Source organism: Canis lupus, chromosome 1, assembly GCF_048164855.1.
Source record: "Canis lupus baileyi chromosome 1, mCanLup2.hap1, whole genome shotgun sequence".
Lineage (NCBI taxonomy): Eukaryota > Metazoa > Chordata > Mammalia > Carnivora > Canidae > Canis > Canis lupus.
Genome location: NC_132838.1, coordinates 35,612,071 through 35,630,499, shown reverse-complemented (window position 1 = coordinate 35,630,499; position 18,429 = coordinate 35,612,071). Strand labels below are relative to the sequence as shown.

The 18,429-nt window shown below is 39.7% G+C and overlaps 1 protein-coding gene across 16 annotated transcripts in view; it reads right to left on the bottom strand.

Annotated features, from left to right (window-relative positions):
- AIG1 (androgen induced 1) overlaps nucleotides 1–18,429 on the bottom strand; it is a 240,818-nt gene that overhangs the window by 131,025 nt on the left and 91,364 nt on the right. Inside the window, exon 4 of one of the 16 annotated variants that reach the window (XM_072826057.1) lies at nucleotides 5,829–6,503. The exons of 14 other annotated variants lie outside the window; for them this stretch is intronic. In XM_072826057.1, coding sequence (XP_072682158.1) covers nucleotides 6,477–6,503 — 27 coding nt within the window. In that variant the 3' untranslated portion in view covers nucleotides 5,829–6,476. Of the gene's footprint in view, nucleotides 1–5,828; nucleotides 6,504–14,591; nucleotides 16,183–18,429 lie in introns of those variants that run through there. One more of the 16 variants, XM_072826036.1, reaches the window with a different exon arrangement.

Genomic DNA, 18,429 nt, shown 5'->3' with positions numbered 1-18,429 from the left:
TTAGGGCACTGCCAAAAACTGCTTTTCTTTCCTGGAACAAGTATTTATTTAACTTTTTATTATGGTATGGAGTATTTCAAATATACATAAAAGTAGAAAGAATAGCATAATGAACCCCCATGAACCTATGATCCGGTTGCAACAACTCACAATATCTTCTCAATCTGATTTTATCTATTCATCAATCCCTCCTATTTCTTCCTGAAGTATTTTAAAGCAAACTCCAGACATCATATCATTTCACTTATATACCTCAGTAAAAATCTCTACCAGCTGAAATTTGGTTTATTATTTAACCACATGTCAAACCTAATGAAATTAATTCTAATTACTTAATATGATTTAATATCTAGTTTTTGGTCATATGTCCTCAATTTGTTGCAATCATTTTATTCAGAGAATACTTAATACTTATAGCCCATTTAAAGGCAATTTAGTTTTAGACATTAACTCTTGATTCTTTTAGCATATGTGCTGGAAGAGGTTAAGGAAAAAGGAGATACTCAATTTCTGAATTACTTATTTTCCTTGATTCATTTTCTTCCCTCTTCAGCTACTGCTGTTTTATATCTTACTCATTATCATGTTCATAAAAAAATGGGAAGGAAAAGAAAGTGTGGCAGAAGCTACTATTTATTGGTTCCCCAATATCTTTTGTCCCCTTTCTCTAGAAGAATAGAAGTATCATCACAAGGCTAAAGATGACATTTCCTATACTCTGTTGCAGTTAGATAGTCACAGGACCATGCAACTTTTTGAGGTCAAGTGATGTGTGCAATTTCTGGGTCATGCCTTTAACTGGAAAGCTGTGTGCTGGCTCTTCCCTTATACCCCCTTTTTAATGGCTTAAATGCAGATGTAGTGTGGTAAGCTAACTGCCACCAAGCAGATGATGAACAACCCTAGAGGATCCAGAAGCAACCAGATGAAAGAGCCTGGAGCCCTAGTTGACCTCATCAGGAAGAGTTGGCCTGCCAACCTGCAGACCATCAGTTTTAAAGTACTGTTATTTTGGTGTCTGTTAAAACAGCTGTCCTGATATCTTAATTAAGTTAGAAGGTAAAACTCAACAATGTCAGTATTATAAATCAAATGAAAGTTTTCTAGAAATCTAATGAGAGTTTCTGTTCCCTACATCACAGTCAAATGCTCTTTGCGTACATTTCCAATTATTACTAGCTATCATTCCAGTCTGGAAGCATGATAATCAACTGACATTAATTAACTCATTGTATACCACAACAAGCAGCAAAGTAGAAAGACTGGCTGGATTTGGTTCTAGACAAATTTAACCTTCCCTGCTACTTCCTAGCTATGAAGAAGCTATTAAAACTATGTGACACTTTAAATATCTTCAAAATGGGAGTAACAGAGTTCCCTTGAAGATTAATTAGAGAGAATAAATAAGTCTGCATCCATCAGAGGAGGGAACACAGTACTTGGCACAGAAAGGGTATCCAGAAAACGTTAATTTCATTCCCTTCGGCTCCATGTGTACATAAGTCCTAAGGGTCTGATATTTTCCAATAATCTACTATTCTATAGTCATTCATGTCTCTAGTACTTACCTCAAACAGCAAAAGTTATTGAACACTGATAGGGGCCCTGAGATTTACAAGGCCAACACACTTACAGATGAAAACCTTCTTTGAAGCATTATATGGTGCTTAGAAAGAAGCAGTGTATTAGTGTGATACTAGCCGATAGAGCACACTATCCTCTCATCTCAGGGTTTGTCTCCTTTATGTAACACAGAGGTTCCCAGAGCATGAGGCTCTGCTCCATCCAGTTATTCAAGGGTCTGGACTGGCAGAGTCACTGGCCAGCCTGATAACAAGGGATGGGAGGATTATGTGGGAGGCATTTACAGGCCAGGCCAGGAAGTGATTTCATAACTTCCCCTCACATTCCACTCTCCCTGAGTCTTACCCTGAGACCTAACTGCAAGGGATGCTGGCAATTGTGGTCTGGTGAGTGCCCAGGAAGAAGAGACATAAATGTGGGGATCAGCTAGCAGGATCTGTCATAAGCAGTTACCCTGAAAGAATTTACTCAACTATTTTATTTAGCTTCGACTTGAGTACTGGGAGAATACACTTAGAAAATCTTGGCCAAAAACTCGAAAAGCAGTGTCTCACCAAAATCCTTGCATGATACAAGAAATGAATTTAGGGAAGATTTTTTTTTTTTTTTTTTTAAGAATTGATCAGGCAAAAATCTCCTGAACACTTCAAAGCGACTTCAGTAAGTAATACTAATCACTTAAAAAAAAAAAGTTTTAAGGACAGAAAACCCAAATCATTTTAGTCAGAAAACGACTCAAGCGTTGGATCATTTTTCTCTAGGAAAAAACAAGCACTTTTGTTTAGCGAAGGATTTGAACTTCTAAGGGATTTTCAAGAGTCATTAACTTCACGTCTTTTCCTAAACAATGGTGTCCTAGTTACTGGACCAACAGCACACAGGTGGCCCAGAAACCACACATGCATTGGTCACAGCCTCTGTGAGAGTCTCTCAGACACATGGCGAAACCTGCTAAGAGGCTGCAGACGATTATGTTTCATTATAATGATATTTCCAGAAATAAAGAGAATTACACATTAATAAAGCAATGGAACTATGCGGGTAACCATGACAACTGCTGCAAATTTAATAACATTTTATACTCCTCAAGAGTTTTTCTTTTTTTTCTTTTTTTTTTTTTTATTGCCAGAAAAATGAGAGAAGTTCTGACAAAGAGCTAAGAAGCACTATGTCTCTCATCTGTACCCTCACAGTTCCAAAGATGTCACGGGTATGCTCAGCATGTGATAATATTGACTTCACAGCAGCCTCTGGAAACGCCCCTCCTGGTTCCCACATGTCTATTTATCTTGAAAGATGGTTACAGCCTGGAGCCCACAGTCCAGTGTCTTTAAATGACATCTGGTCAGAGAACTGCTTCTCCAAGTCCCATTTCATTTGTTTTCAAAATACACTTCTCTTTTTGGTTCTCACCAAAGCCAATGGCTCTCATACATGTCTACAGAAATTTCTGGAGTTTCCTAAATAACAAAATCAAATTTTGAAACATTTTATTTTTTAAAAGATTTTATTTTTAAGTAATTTCTACAGCCAACCTGCGGCTCTAACTCACAATCCCGAGATCAAGCATCACACTCTACCGACTCAGCCCGCCAGGCGCCACTTAGAACATTTAAAAAAAAGACATAATCTAAATTATGCCGCCTTCCAATTAATCAAATCATCTTTCTGCTTTTGTTGTGCTGACAAATGAGAAGTCACAAATGAGAAGGATTATTTTAAACTTTCCCTTCCTCCTTCCTCAACTCAATAAGTACATAAACAAGTAATTCTTTTTTTTTAAAGATTATTTATTTATTTATTCATAGAGACATAAAGAGAGAGAGAGAGAGAGACGTAGAGACACAGGCAGAGGGAGAAGCAGGCACCATGCAGAGAGCCCGACGTGGGACTCTATCTAGGGTCTCCAGGATCACACCCTAGGCTGTAGGCGGCACTAAACCACTGCACCACCGGGGCTGCCCCAAGTAATTCTTTTTAACATTCTTTTGCATAATCGCCTATGATCTGGCCTTATCATGTACAGATTAACATTCAGGTCAATATAGAAGATATATCCCGGATGATGGTACCTTCAGTGGCAGAGAGAAGACCAAAGGCCAATCCCAGGTAGCTGGGAAGCTTCTGACCCTCCTAAAGACCTATGTCAGAAATAGTGTCTCTTTCACTGGGAGAAAATGATAGTCTCGAGGGGTTGAGGTCGTCAAGGAAAAATTATCCATCCCTCAGGTACCGTTACTCCATCTGCCCATGTTTCTGGTTCAGGTGAAAAACGAAGCAGTTCATCTTCCCTCACTCCCAAAGCGCCATATAGGTGAGATTATGTTATTGTTTTTCACTATTTAGGCAGGCTCCTCTTCTCTCTGTGGCTCGTCCCCATTTTGCAGCTCCTGGGCACCCATGGCAGTCACTGTCCTTCTCTGATGGAACCTCTGTGAGCCCAGGATGTTCCTTCTTCTGGGAGTGCTCTTCTCTGGGGCTCCTCCACCCCCTTCTTCCCTGGGCTAGTTTCCTGTGCCCATGACCCCCTTCTCTGTCTTCTCTCTTTAGTGTATGCCCTAGCCAAGACGCTATTCCCAGCCTACGCCTCCCTCCTAAACCCAGGCTGTCCCTGTCGCTTCTTCCCCTCAACCCTGAAGTGGGAAGCCTTCTAAAACGACTCCCTGATCCCACTTTCCCTCTGTTTAAAATCCTCAACAACTCCCCAAAGTTAGTAGGATCACGTTCCATCTCCTTGGCCAGGACACTGGGAGCTTCTGGCTCGGTCCTGAGTGACTACCCAGTGTCACCTCCTGGCACCTCTTCCACAGCAGGGTCACACTATATGCAAGTTTGTCCTGCCTCTGCTTTCCTCCACCTGGACTGCCTTTCCTTCCTTTCCCCATCTCTCTAACATGTAAATCAGACCTTCTTCCTCACACAAGCCTTTTCCATGATTTATCATTTCTGAAAGATAAAACCTAAACTAGTTTTTGGTACATAGGGCTCTTGCAGATCTCACTCCCTGCTTCCTTCTCTAACCACACCTCCATGGATGCCTCATATTTTATTCTGCTTCCAGATAATCCAGTTATTTTGAGTCCCTAAACTCAGCATGAATGGAAGCTGTTCCCCACATCATCACATCTGCTCTAAACTTTCAATTTCAGCTCCCCAAAAGTAGTCCCTGGAAATCTTCCCTCTTCTACCCCTTCTGGGAGCTTCAATGGTCTCTCCCTTGACCGGCTGTTCTTTAGAGGAACAAAACCAGTGTCCCGAGTGGTCCCAGGTACAAGAGAGTTAAGCAAATATATGTAGGGCAAATACCTGCAAAAGCATTAATCTCTTACTGTGACTCTCCTCATTCCCTGGGGAGGCCCAATAGTTCTATTCACAATGGAGCATCTATTCTTCCAGCGTGAATGGACAGAGAGGATCCTATTTCTTTGTCTTTACACTCTGGAGAGTCACAGATGTGCCTGGACAGCTTGGGGCGCTGCTCCTGGAAGAAGTCATGACTAGGAGTAGCTGGGGGTCACCTGCCAAGACGTAGAGGGATCTAGCACATGTCTTGACCCTACTAGGATCCTGGAGTTACTGCAGGCTGGGGGCAGGGCAAGGGCCATCCCAGAAGGATAAAGACTTAGGTTTCTGTCCATATATTAAACTGTATAACTTGAAATTTTCCAAATAATTAGGTGGGTTAAAGAGATTTCTAAGTACAACCCCTTCACTAAAGTTATGATGTCCTCATGAGATTACACCTCATAAATAAGAATAGCCATTGGCATGTGACTCTTCAAAGCCTCATGGTCAATAGAGCATGGGATGGGCGGGAAGGGTAATTCCCTTATAAATCACGTGTGAGTCTTCCCAGTCTTCTGCATTTTACTGATCATACTCGAAGCAATTTATTTCTCTTGTATAATCCTTTCTCTTCCTCTACTTTTTTCTTCTATCTCTTGCCAACTCACCATGAGGAAGGTTATTTCCTTGCTTTCCCCTTAACTGCCTAAAGCCTCTAATCCTGAGTTTCTACTTCTGTGAAATGGGAGTAATAATAGGGTTGTGAGGATTAAGAAGACAATATCTAGAAAGTGCTTAGCACAGCAAACAAGAGGATGTAATGCATGTTAGCTGTGAGCATTGTCCTTTATATTCCACTTATGAATGGTAAACAGAAGGAAATACAAGAAATAAATCCCTAGTAAGGAAAAGAAAAGTAGTAAGTCTGATGATACAATTAACATATAAAGGCAAAGCCATAGACTTCTTTGTCCTCTTTATTTTTTTTATTTTTTTTTATTTTTTATTTATGATAGTCACAGAGAGAGAGAGAGGGGCAGAGACACAGGCAGAGGGAGAAGCAGGCTCCATGCACCGGGAGCCCGACGTGGGATTCGATCCCGGGTCTCCAGGATCGCGCCCTGGGCCAAAGGCAGGCGCCAAACCGCTGTGCCACCCAGGGATCCCCTTTGTCCTCTTTAAAATAACCAGACCTATACTTCTGAATTGCTATACTGAGTAAACCATCAATCAATGCCCAGGGTGGTGGAAACCAACACAATGAAGAATCTGACCAAAAAAATGGTGGGAAAGAAGGAGAGAAAACTATATTGGAAGCCACAAATAAGTTGGCTTTTTTTTTTTAAATTTCAACTTTATTCGGCCAATGTGTTCAATTTCAATATTATGGCAGAAATGCCTGAAGAACTGTCAACATTTGATTCAGCTCAAGCATCCTTCACTATCTCCCAGTCTGGAAATGGGGGGGGGGGGGGTCCTTGTTCTTCCTGCTGCAGACCACAGGCCACAGAGGAAGTCACACACAGAGGTACAGAGAGAGAAGGGAGCTGCCCGTATCTGTCCTGGGTCTCAGGCAGTCACTGCTTCTTGTCCAGCTGCAATAGGGTCTATGCTGTGGCAGACACCAGAAGTCCCTGTTTAACCAAACAATTCAAGAGATGCTCAGTCACAGCAACACTGGCATGAGGTAAGAGGGATCACATCTATTCTGACTTAGTTCCTTTCCACATGGGACAGGAGTCTTCAGGGAGTCCTGATCAAGTTACAACAGACATCCTAACATCCAAAAATGTCCAAAAAAAATCCCACAGATGGAATTTTAAAATAAGTGATAGTATAAACCTCACAGAAAGGAGACATTGCCAGCATGAGGTTCCAAATGTTTCAGTGAGCCCTCTGGAGAAAATGACATATGAAAAAGTACATCACATTTAGCAACAAAAAAGATGGCCCATAAAATAGGCTGGCCTTGAGAGAAATCCCTTTCCAAAAACTGAAAAGCAAACAAAAAAAATGGGCTTATTTTTAATTTTTAAAAAGTTTTTAATTCCAGTTAGTTAACGTACAGTGCTCTACTAATTTCAGGTATACAATATAGTAATTTAGTAGTTCTGTACATCACCAGGTGCTCATAACAAGTACCCTCTTTAATCCCCATCATCTATTTCATCCCCCCCCCCCCCCCATTTCCCCCTCTGGTAAGCATCAGTTCTCTATAATCAAGAGTTTTTTTTCTTGGTTTGTCTCTTTCTCTCTCTTTTTTTCCCCTTTGCTCATTTGTTTTGTTTCTTAAATTCCACACATGAATGAAATCATACGGCATTCTCCATTCATGTCTTTGTAAATGGCAAGATTTCATTTTTATGGCTGAATAATATTCCAGTGTATGTATATACCACTTCTTCTTTATCCATTCATCCATCAATGGACACTTGGGTTGCTTCCATATCTTGGCTATTGTAAATAATGTTGCTATAAACATAGGGGTGCATGTATCCCTTTGAATTAGTGTTTTGGATTCTTTGGGTAAATATTCAGTAGTGCAATTGCTAGGTCATAGTGTCGCTCTATTTTTAACTTTTTTAGGAACCATTATACTGTTTTCCACAGTGACTGCACCAGTTTGCATTCCCACCAAAAGTGCATGAGGGTTCCTTTTTCACCACATCCTCGCTAATACCTGTTATTTTTGTGTTGTTGATTTTAGCCATTCTGACAGGTGTGAGGTGAGATCTCACTGTAGTTTTGATATGTATTTCCCTGATGGTTAGTGATGATGAACATCTTTTCATGTGTTTGTTGGTCATCTGGATGTCTTTTTTTGGATAAATGTCTGTTCATGCCTTCTGCCATTTTTAATTGGATTACTTTTTCGGGGGGATGTTGAGTTTTTTAAGTTCTTTATATGTCCTAGATGCTAACCCTTTATTTTATATGCCATTTGCAAATATCTTCTCCCATTCAGTAGGTTGTCTTTTAGGTTTTTTTTTTTTTTTTATCGTTTTCTTTGCTGTGCAGAAGCTTTTTATTTTTATTTTTTTAAGATTTTATTTATTTGACAGAGAGAGAGAGAGAGAACATGCAGGGGGAGCTGCAGGTAGAGGGAGAGAAAGGGAGAAGCAGGCTCCTCATGGAGCAGGGAGCCCAATGCAGGGCTCTATCCCAGGACCCTGGAATCATGACCTGAGCTGAAGGCAGATGCTTAACTGATTGATCCAGCCAGGAACCCCATGTGCAATAGCTTCTTATTTTGATGTAGTCTGGTAATTTATTTTTGCTTTTGTTTCCCTTGCCTTGGGAGCCATATCTAGAAAAAAGGGGCTAAGACTAATGTCAAAGAGGTTACTGCCTGTCCTCTCTTCTAGGATTTTTATGGTTTTGAGTCTCACATCTAGGTCTGAAAAAGAGAGGTTTAAATTTATGTGTGTATTAGAATGAAGTGTTGCTTCAAAAAATTTTTCTGCATTTCCAATCGATGTCCCTTCTTTATGGTGAGGATCTACGGAGTACACTAAATGTGGCATCAGAGGAGAAGTGGAAGCTCGCATTAACAAAAAGGAACATGCCAGCATCAGGAGACACAACATTGTTTTCACTATTAAATTCTAGGAGATTACTGCATAGATACTTACATAAAAAATACTGAGTAAACTAATAGGCTATATCTCCAGAGTGATTTTGTAAAACGGGCAGGTCAGACTGGCAGAAAATGCCTGGAGTAATATCAGCTTGACTTGTACTCAGGTTCTGCTGCAGAGTGTTAGACCATCTCAGACACATTTTTAATTTCTGAGTCTCAGCTCCTCATCTGTGAGATGGTGATAATAGTCCCTACTCCTCAGGGTCACTCCAAAGATAAAATGAGGCAGTAGAAGTAGCTGGCCCATGCCAGGTATTTAATAAGGATTTTGCCTTCCCATCCCCAGGTGTATCCTATACAGATCTTCATTATTCCTTGTGCAGATGTATGGATTTTAATATTTGTATTGTAATATTTCATAAAAATAGATGAATCACAGGTCATCTACTTATACAATTATTTCATTACCTCCCCCACTAGATTATAAGCTCCACGAGGAGTGGGGTTCTGACAGTTTCCGCCTAGCATAAGTGGTAAGGAGCATATCACACATAGTACCTGTGGCATCAGTATTTGTTGTAGGAAGGAAAGAAGACTTTTTTATTGAGGACTTACTAATATGGTCTAAGAGTGTTGCTTTTTGGTGATCAGCTTAAAGCATATATGTGGCTTTAGAGACTCTCCAGGGAGAATGGTTGCTGTTCCTTTGACTAGCGCTCTCAAATATCAACATTAGATGTTCTGAACATTCACAGGCTCCTTAGATTAAATCTGCTTTCTCTCCAGCACCAGCAAGTGAAAAGTTTTAAATGACTCAAAAATGGATTTTATTGCTTTTATGTTCTTTTGATCTACAAATTTTCAACAGTATAGTGTATTTATCACTGAAAATGCACAACCATTCAGTTTCAAAACAGAATGAGGACAGATTACGAGCTAGCTTCGAAAATTAATTACCACTTATATAACAAAATTTTTGTGGTAAAATATGTTCTCAGTTCCAAATGACTAGCTCATGAATGAACTTTTAAAACCCAAACCACGTGTACTTCAGAGTTGTCTACAACACACTGATGAGATACTATGAAAGATTTATCTTTATAATGTCATTAATTTTTTAAAAATGCAATCTAAGTAAAATCTGAAGTCTCTTTTTTTCCTTCCTTCTTCCCTCCCTGCCTCCCACCCATCCCTTCCCTCCCCTCCTTGTGTTTCCCAAACACAGTTTAAAAAAAAAAAAAGTCCCTGTATTCCAAGCTGCATTGGCAGAAGAAGCTCCAAAAAAGTGTTAAGACTGTGACTCACCTCATTGTAATTCTGCTTATAGAGTTTATGGAAAAGGAATGAAATCCAAGAAAATAAAATAAAACTTTAAAAATCCCACTGATAAGCAAAAATCCTTTCTGTAGGAAATAGAGTTATATAAAAAGATTTATATTTTGTTTCATATAACTCAGAGGAAACCCATATGCCCTGTTAACTGCCACCTCTAATTAGTTACAGAACATTTAACTCCATAAATATTTTTAAGGATTAATGATAATTGACACATGTATTATGCTTTTAATCTTTTAAGAAATGTTAATATTGACTCTTTTTCCTAGAATTTGGGATGGTGCCAGTATTTTGTCCCAGTTGAAAAAGAAGCAGAGATGCCATCTTGTAAGCAGCCCCTTAATGGTTAAGTCAGCCTGGTAATGTACGTTAGCCTGGGTCTGTCTCTTTGCCACATCCTCCACTTAGCGCAGCTCCAGCCATTGCCAGGGTTATTTCCCTCTTTGTGTTCTTCCATTAACCACTTTTTTTTTTTAAAGATTTTATTTATTTATGCATGAGAGACATAGAGAAAGAGAGAGAGAGAAAGGTAGAGACACAGGCAAAGGGAGAAGCAGGCTCCATGCAAGGAGTCTGATGTGGGACTTGATCCTGGGTCTCCAGGATCCCACCCTGGGCTGAAGGTGGGCTAAACCAAAGAGCCACCAGGGCTGCCCCAATTAACCACTTTCATTGAACCCCAAGGAAGCCTATAGACTAATGAATTCAAGGATTCTCAGACTAGGCTGTGCTTCCCCAACCATGTGGGCAAGTATGATGAAGAATACAGATGGTGTACAGGTCCAATCCTGGGTTGAAACCATCAGAACCTCTGAGCATGAGACTTGGGCCAATCAGGGTTGATCAACCTTAGTGTAACTTTAGTGGAAATGGAACAGCATTATTCAGACTCTAACAAATGGAGGTTGACTTTTAAAGGAAGAGAGGAGTTTTTAAGGGGGAATCTGTAAAGGTCAATTTTATGTGTCAACTCTACTGGGCCACAGGATGCCCAGGTATTTGGTTAAACATTATTCTGGGTGTGTCTGTGAGGGTGTTTCTGGATGAGATTAACATTTGAATCAGTAGGCTGAGTAAAGCAGATTGGCCTCCCCAGTGGAAGTGGGCATCATCCAATTCACTGACAGCCTAAATAGAATCACAGGATGAAGAAGGAAGAATCTACTCTCTATCTTCAATCTAGGGGTCGTCTCCTGCCCTTAGACTCAGGCTTCGACTAGAACATCTGCCATCAGCTTTCCTGCTTCTCAGCCCTTTGAGTTTGAATGGAAGCTGCACCATCAGCTCTCCTGCGTCTTCAGCTTATCAACTACAGATCTCAGTGCTTTTCAGCCCTAAAAATCACATGAGCCAATTCCTTATATGTATATACAAACAGACACATATGTGCATGCATGTGCGTGTGCACACACACATATCCTACTGATTGTGTTTCTCTGAAGAACCCTGAATAATACAAGATCATATTTCTTTCAACCATGTGTGCTAGTATAAATATGTATAAAGGTGCACAGACAATATTTGAGAGATATTTTATAACAATAAGACAAGGAAGCAGAGGGCAAAGTGCCATCATGTTAAAATAAAGATTGGGAAACTCCCTACCTAGGGCTTTGGAAAGAAGGCTCCTGTTTAATTGGAAGGAGCAGTGCAGGGATGCACAATGAAGTTTTTTTTTTTTATAAGAAAACACTTTACATTCTTTTCACATACATATAAATAATCTCACATGATTCTACAAAATAGGCTGGTGAGACTGTGAATATAGTTTAAAGGTGAAGGTATTGTCTGATGGTATTGAATCATGATAAGCTCCCTACTTCTTTGTTATCTAAAATGTTTACTGAAAAGATAAAAGAAAAATATCATCAGTAAGAGAAAGGCAGCGCTGAGTGCCAAAGTCAGTGGGATGCAAGGACACAAGGATTCTCAGGGCGTCAGAAGCTTATCAGCCTGGGCCTTCTTTTTTCATTCTGTCTCTTGGTTTCTGTGAGCTGTGGTCTATGATATTTAGTACCAGAAATCCTGATGTTCCTTATGGCTGATGCTCCCCACTGCATTTGCCTATTTTTGTCACCCTTCTTTGATCTCTTTATCTCTTTTTCATCCCTTCTTTATTTAAGCAATTGATTAGTGCTTTAGGAAATAGACTAACAACAATCAGTCATATTAATATGATGGGGCTCTAAGCTAGGGATGAGGATTATTTTGGAAAATGTGTTCTTCAATAAAAACATTTAAAAGTGAAAAAAAAAGTGTAGTACTGCAATTTAGAGCAAATCACCTAAAAATAGATAAAGAAAATAGGGTAAGATAATGATATCTTTCTGAGTTTCCTATGTCAGAACTTTTCAATCAAACTTACCACACACAAGCAATTGAGGGGAAAAAAAAATCACAAATGAATACTTTAGCATATAACCCTAAGCAAAATCTAATGAAAAATCACCAAGCTGGATTTCAATACAAATTGTTGCATACAAAACCTGTTTTGCAAAAATGTTACTGGTTTTAATGTAAATTGCTACGTAAAATGTGAAAAGTCTTACAACTATATTCTGTAATTTAGACTTTTAGTTTAGTTTCATGGCTTACTTCTATAATTCTACAAAATGATGAGTCTGGAAGGCTTGAGCTTAAAAGGGAAAAATGCCTTTACTTTAGTGATTCCAGTTTAAACTTACAGAAATATCAAATTACTTATTGAAAAAAAAAATCTCAGATGAAGTAAAAAGGAATGTTCTGGGAAGTTGCCTTTGACAGTTATGTTGTCTTGATCTTATAGATGTTTGTTTCTCAGGATTACTTAGTGAAGATATCAGCATTTAAAAAATAAGAATGGCCAGCAGTCTTTAACAATCTCATCAGAGAGTTCTAATGGTTGAATCTTCTTTTTTTAAGAAGTATCTAATCTAATTTTGTATAAAAATCTGAGAGCAAACAAATGAAGAAGGAAGATAATGATTTAAAAATGAATGAAGAGAATATGACTTGTTCCTCACTGTTCTTCCAACATCCCACCTTGACTGCCCGACCTTGGACTGTCTCTGCTACCTGTGATTGTAGAAGCGAAGTCACATGACAGAACACGAGGAGGATCTTTCCTAATCATATGAATCCAGGAGCCTGATCTCTGACTTCCAAATAAGGTTAAAGCATAGCTTCATCATCCAGATCCTGAAATGTCAGCCAACTTCACCAGCATGAGAAGCGCAATCAAAAAAAGACACTGTGCACCAACAGAAATACATCAGTCACTAAAATGGAAAGCCATATAGCAACAGCTGATGTCAACGCCGATGAACATTTTTAAACGACAACAGACTACTACATGGGTGTGTCTACCAAGATAAAGGAACGTTCTCCTCCTAGAGCCTAAATCTGGTGAGTAGGAATCATATCAACTGGGCAGTAAACTGCATACGGAGAGGTACTCTTCCTACCATCTTTTCTTTACCCACTAACACCATCTTCACGCCCACCTGTAGCTTACTCTTCATCTTTTGAAAAATATTTCTTTTATTTATTCATGAGAGACAGAGAGAGAGGGAGAGGGAGAGAGGCAGAGACATAGGCAGAGGAAGAAGCAGGCTTCCTATGGGGAGTCCAATGCAAGACTTGATCCTAGGACCCCAGGATCGTGCCCTAAACCGAATGCAGACGCTCAACCACTGAGCCACCCAGGTGTCCCACTCTTCCATTTTTTTTTTTTAAGATGTACATATATGTTTTAGAAGGAGTGTGGAGGGACAGAGGGAGAATCTCAAGCCAACTCCCTGCTGAGGGCAGAGCCCGAATCTCATGACCTGAGATTATGACCTGGGCCAAAATCAAAAGTCACTTAACTGACTGAGCTACCCAGGCGCCCCTCAGCTTACCCTTCATTTTAAACTCCCATGTCCTTATTTACACTTGGACCCTTTGAGCATCTTCCTTTCCTCCAGAGAATGTTTGAAACAAAAACACCTAAGGGAAACCACATCAGGATGCCAATTTTCACCATTACCTAATTTTTCCAACCTGTTACAAAGTGCAACTCATAAAATCAAGAGGGAGCATCATTCTTTGTGTGTGTTAAACACTCATGGTAAAGCAATACCCAATGAAGGAGCCAAGTTTTGACAATGCTGCAGAGACCCTTCTGGAAATCGCTTGTGAAATGGCACTCCTTGAAGGCCCATAATTCATTAACTTGGCAACACTCCCTTTCAAGGTCATTTCCAAATGCTCGTCTTGTGCAGAGCAGCATGCGTGGAGCAGCACTAGCATGGCACCAGGTCAACCCATTAGTCATTGCTGGAGTCAGCCTTCTGTGGAGAGGCAGCCTGCTTCAAAGTCAGATGGGCTTTTGAAAAGCATGCCAAAAAAACTTTCAGATTTGAAATGTTATAGAGAAGAAGGTCACAACATCTTTTCATTGCCTACTATCCTTGCAGAAGGTTGCTTTTCATATTTTTATGCAAATATTAAAATCTACCCAGTGTGAAAACCAGGTTAAAAAATGTGGTGAGTTTGCGCATATGTCTTCAATTGAGCATGGTGCTGAGTGCCAAACTTCAACCAAGCTGATCAGACTGTAGGTCTGTGTAAAAGCCTACAGTGGTGGAATCTAGTTGCTATAGCTGCAAATTAAACAAATAAATGAGACACCATGGAATGCAGCAAAATATCTGTGGTCTGATTAGTTCGTATTTGCCATATGTGTGAATATTAGCAGTCAAATTCTGAGCTTAAGCAAAGTTCTTTACAGTAGATGCAAGTGAGGGGGAAATGCTTAAAAATAAATAAGAGAGATCTGAATCCTATGTCCAAGGATAAATATCTTACCTTTAATATAAACTTTTAAGGAATTTCATTAGCTTTTTATGTGAGGAGTATATACAAATTTGATGTTGCTAAAAATATAGATTTCCACCCAAACATTTTTCCTTGAAGCTTTAGACAGAGTTTGACACTAGCTTCTTACCTATTATATGATATTAAGTTAAAATCATTAGCTATAAGGAAACTTTATTGTATATTTTCCATAAGATTCCTATCCTATCCTATTTGAAGGGACTTCTGTTTATTGAACCTATTATGTGGCAGGTACTGTGCTACGTACTTCCACAGTCAATCTCAGGAATTCCTGCAACAAGCTGTAAGTTCCTCACTAGTGGAATTCAGTAGAGAAATTTCAAAAGATCATTGAACAGAGAATTTTATTCTGACTAACCTCTTAAATTACTTACACTAAACCCTTTTCATAGAATGATAGAACCAGAAAAAGCTTGAGAGGTCATTTGACTCAGCTGCCCTTTTGAGGTGGCTCACATGTCTTCATCTACTAGAAGAACTGCATACAGAAACAGAGTGGCTTTGGGGGTTAACCTGGTATGAGAAAGAGAATGGAACAAAAAAGACACTCTATTGTGTGTGGCAGCAGGGCAGATATAGAAAAGGATGTTTACTAACATCAGTCTTTTTATCCTAACACATACAGATAGTAGCAGTGTGAGGAGTAGCATTTGTACATATAAGATAATTTGATATATTACCAGGTCACATGAATTAATGTATTTGATAAGGATGAAAGGAGTTGCCTTAAGGGGAAATATTTCCATCCACCAGGGCTAATCCTTGCAACTATGTTAAAACACCTTAATTAGATCGTTAAGGGCAAGCTCATTCTCTGAATATGGATATGGTAAAACAATAGGAAAAAGTCACTCCTGCTTTGAAGAAAAGGAAAATAATCTAAAATGCCAGGAATGTTTATCACTCTAAAATGTCTTGAAATATGTTTGCAAAATATTAATGACAATTCATGCTTAAAGGCATCTATACACTACATGTTAACAAAGCTCCATAGAGAGAGGCCCTAGGTATGGTAAGTGTGATGGGGTCCGTTAGCCTAGTACCCTACTCCCAGCTGGGACATTGGCTAGCTGTGCAAGCCTGGACAAGTTATCATGCTGCACACTTGAAAGCCAGCATATATATATATATATATATATATATATATATATATATATATATATATATATATGTGGGGTAGAGGCTCATAAAAGAGGGGTGGTCACTTCTGTGATATAAGGGAGAGTCGATGCATGAGTGGTCTTGGAGGAGGAGGGTTTTGACAGAGAACTGAGGGCTGGGTGGACACTCAGTCCTGGGGAAGCCCCATCTTAACCACAAATAGGCTCAGGGAAGTTAACCAGTATTCGTAAAGGACTAGGCAGTTTGGAGACAAATTTGGTAGTTTAGGTTCAGATTCAAATAGAAAAAAAGAAAAAGTTGAGTTGAGCATTTCCTGGTGGGTTGCCACAATCTTTCCTTGCTTTTCTTTCTTCACTTTTCAATATGACTCAGGTAAAGGAGCATGTGGACAAGATGAGGATTCTTATCATCTTCATGATCTGGTGTGAAAATAAGGATTTGGGACAATGATTCCGGACTCCCAGAAAAGTTTCTTTCCCCATTTTATCTAAATGTGATCAACACAATGACCCCTCGGGATCTCTAGATATCTAGAATTCAGCCAAATTGGGAAACATCAATACCTACCCTTCCTAGGTGAGTTTTGTCCCCAAGCCTACCATCCACCTGTTGCCCATATCATTTTATAATATAACCCTTTCCCTTACCAGATCCCTTGTCCGAGAACTCTCTCTTCACTATATGTATTGCATTAATTTCCTATTTCTCCATCCCTGGATTCGGTGATAATTTTCAGTGGCCAATACTGCTGTCTGCTCTTCCCTTCTGCTACCACATATATCATTTTTATCTAATACTTGTCTTGACCTCAGGAATGAACCATCCTCTCTGCAGATGATTACAAGGTGTTTAAAATTTACTGCTCTGAAAAATCAGTTATTTTGTTACTGACTTTATTCACAGCCCTGGCCTCCAAAGAAGCTCAACTCAATGGCACAAACTTAGGCACCTCAATTCAAAATGGAGTTTTATAAATCAGTCATTTTATTAAATTCCAAAATATCCATTTAACTATCCTTAAAATCATAGTACTGTAGCCTCCCCAGAGCCCACGATGTATTTGAATTGAGTTTAACAAGATGGAATTCACTAGGGATGCACCTAAGGATCCTATTTTGTATATATATAAAAAAAAAAAAACAAAATAACAACAACTTCAAATCTTAGCTAAACCACACACTGGTCAGGTAAACACTATATGCAAGAGTTAATGGAGCTCGGACAATGCTAATAAGCCAATAGCGATGGCTAAATTGCTCTGCTGTGCTCTTGTCAAATCATATGAAACTGTAAAAACAAATCTAGACAAGCTGAAGCCTAGGTAGAGGAGACCAAGCATGATGGTAAAGGGCCTGTATACCATGTTCTCAGTAAATGTTTATAGAGTGTGCAATAATGCCAGAGAGTATGCTAGGTTCTGGAGGAAAAGATGAAAGAAAAAAAGCAACATTTGCTGCCCTTTATGGCCTCATAGCCCATTAGGGTAATAACTACTAAATAAATAAATAATAATCAAACAATGTGATAAGTGAAATCATAGGTGTTAGGACAAAGAGTTCTGAGTGCAGGGAGAAGGGACCTGCTCAGATGTCTAGGAGATTCAGGACCACTTCATTCACAGGTGGTGTCTGAGAAAGGAATGTAGCAAGGAACCATCAGAACTTTAGCTCTTCTTGATAGGTAAGAGAGGCAGCAATGAGGAGAAAGTTCTGGTGAGGAGGGAGTAGGAGGCAGGGACATAAGAGATGAGCCTATTGCCTCAGTTCATTTGGAAGATGATGAAGCCTTGAACTAAAGCCAGGATGGTGGAGATGAGGAGGCTGGGGCAGCTTTGGGAGCTACTTTGGAGGGGACTAGGACTCTATTAGGACTCGTCAGCTAACTGTGAGGGATGTGGTAGCAAGAGGAGCTTTTAGACACTTCTGCCATTACGAAAGTGGCAACATGAGATGGGTAACAAGATGAGAGGAGGGGTTAATATATGAATTTGTTTCAGTATGTTCATCTCAAGGCACTTGCCTCAAATGCTGAGTACAATGCTCCTTGGAAGTTAGACCAGGAAGTACAGACTTGGAATGGCCCATATAACAGAAATTATGGGGAAGAGTGAGATCCTCTCAGAAGAGAACATGAAGAGAACAAAGACAGCTAGTATTTGAATCCTGCAGAATGGATGAATGGACTGGGCAGATTTGAACTGGAGGGAAAAACAGAAGGTTCAGTTCCTTAAGAGAGTCTTCCCTGAGCTGGAAACTCCATGATTTTGGTCCACTGTTGAAGCTCCATCATTGGAGATGCTCAGGTAGAGACTTGAAAGGGAATTTGCCAAGATATTGTTCAGAGAATTGAGATATCACATGGTGTATGGAACAGATGGTCTTTAGAAACACTTCCCAAGTTTTAAGATGCTAGGATTCTGTGCCTCTATGATCGGAAATGCAGCTTTGTTTTTCCACTTCACTTTCTTTGGCAGCTATCACTGATGCTTGCTGAGGTTGGAGCTTCAATTAAAAGAGAACTGGAAAGGATAGCAGGATGGACTTCTGCCAAGGAGTTGGGTCTGTGGCTAATGAATGATCTGTTTGTGGTAATGAAGAAGGAAGCCAGTTCCTAAGACAACACCTTCGGGTCTAGCCCTACCTCTCTCTCAACTATAAAGAACTAAG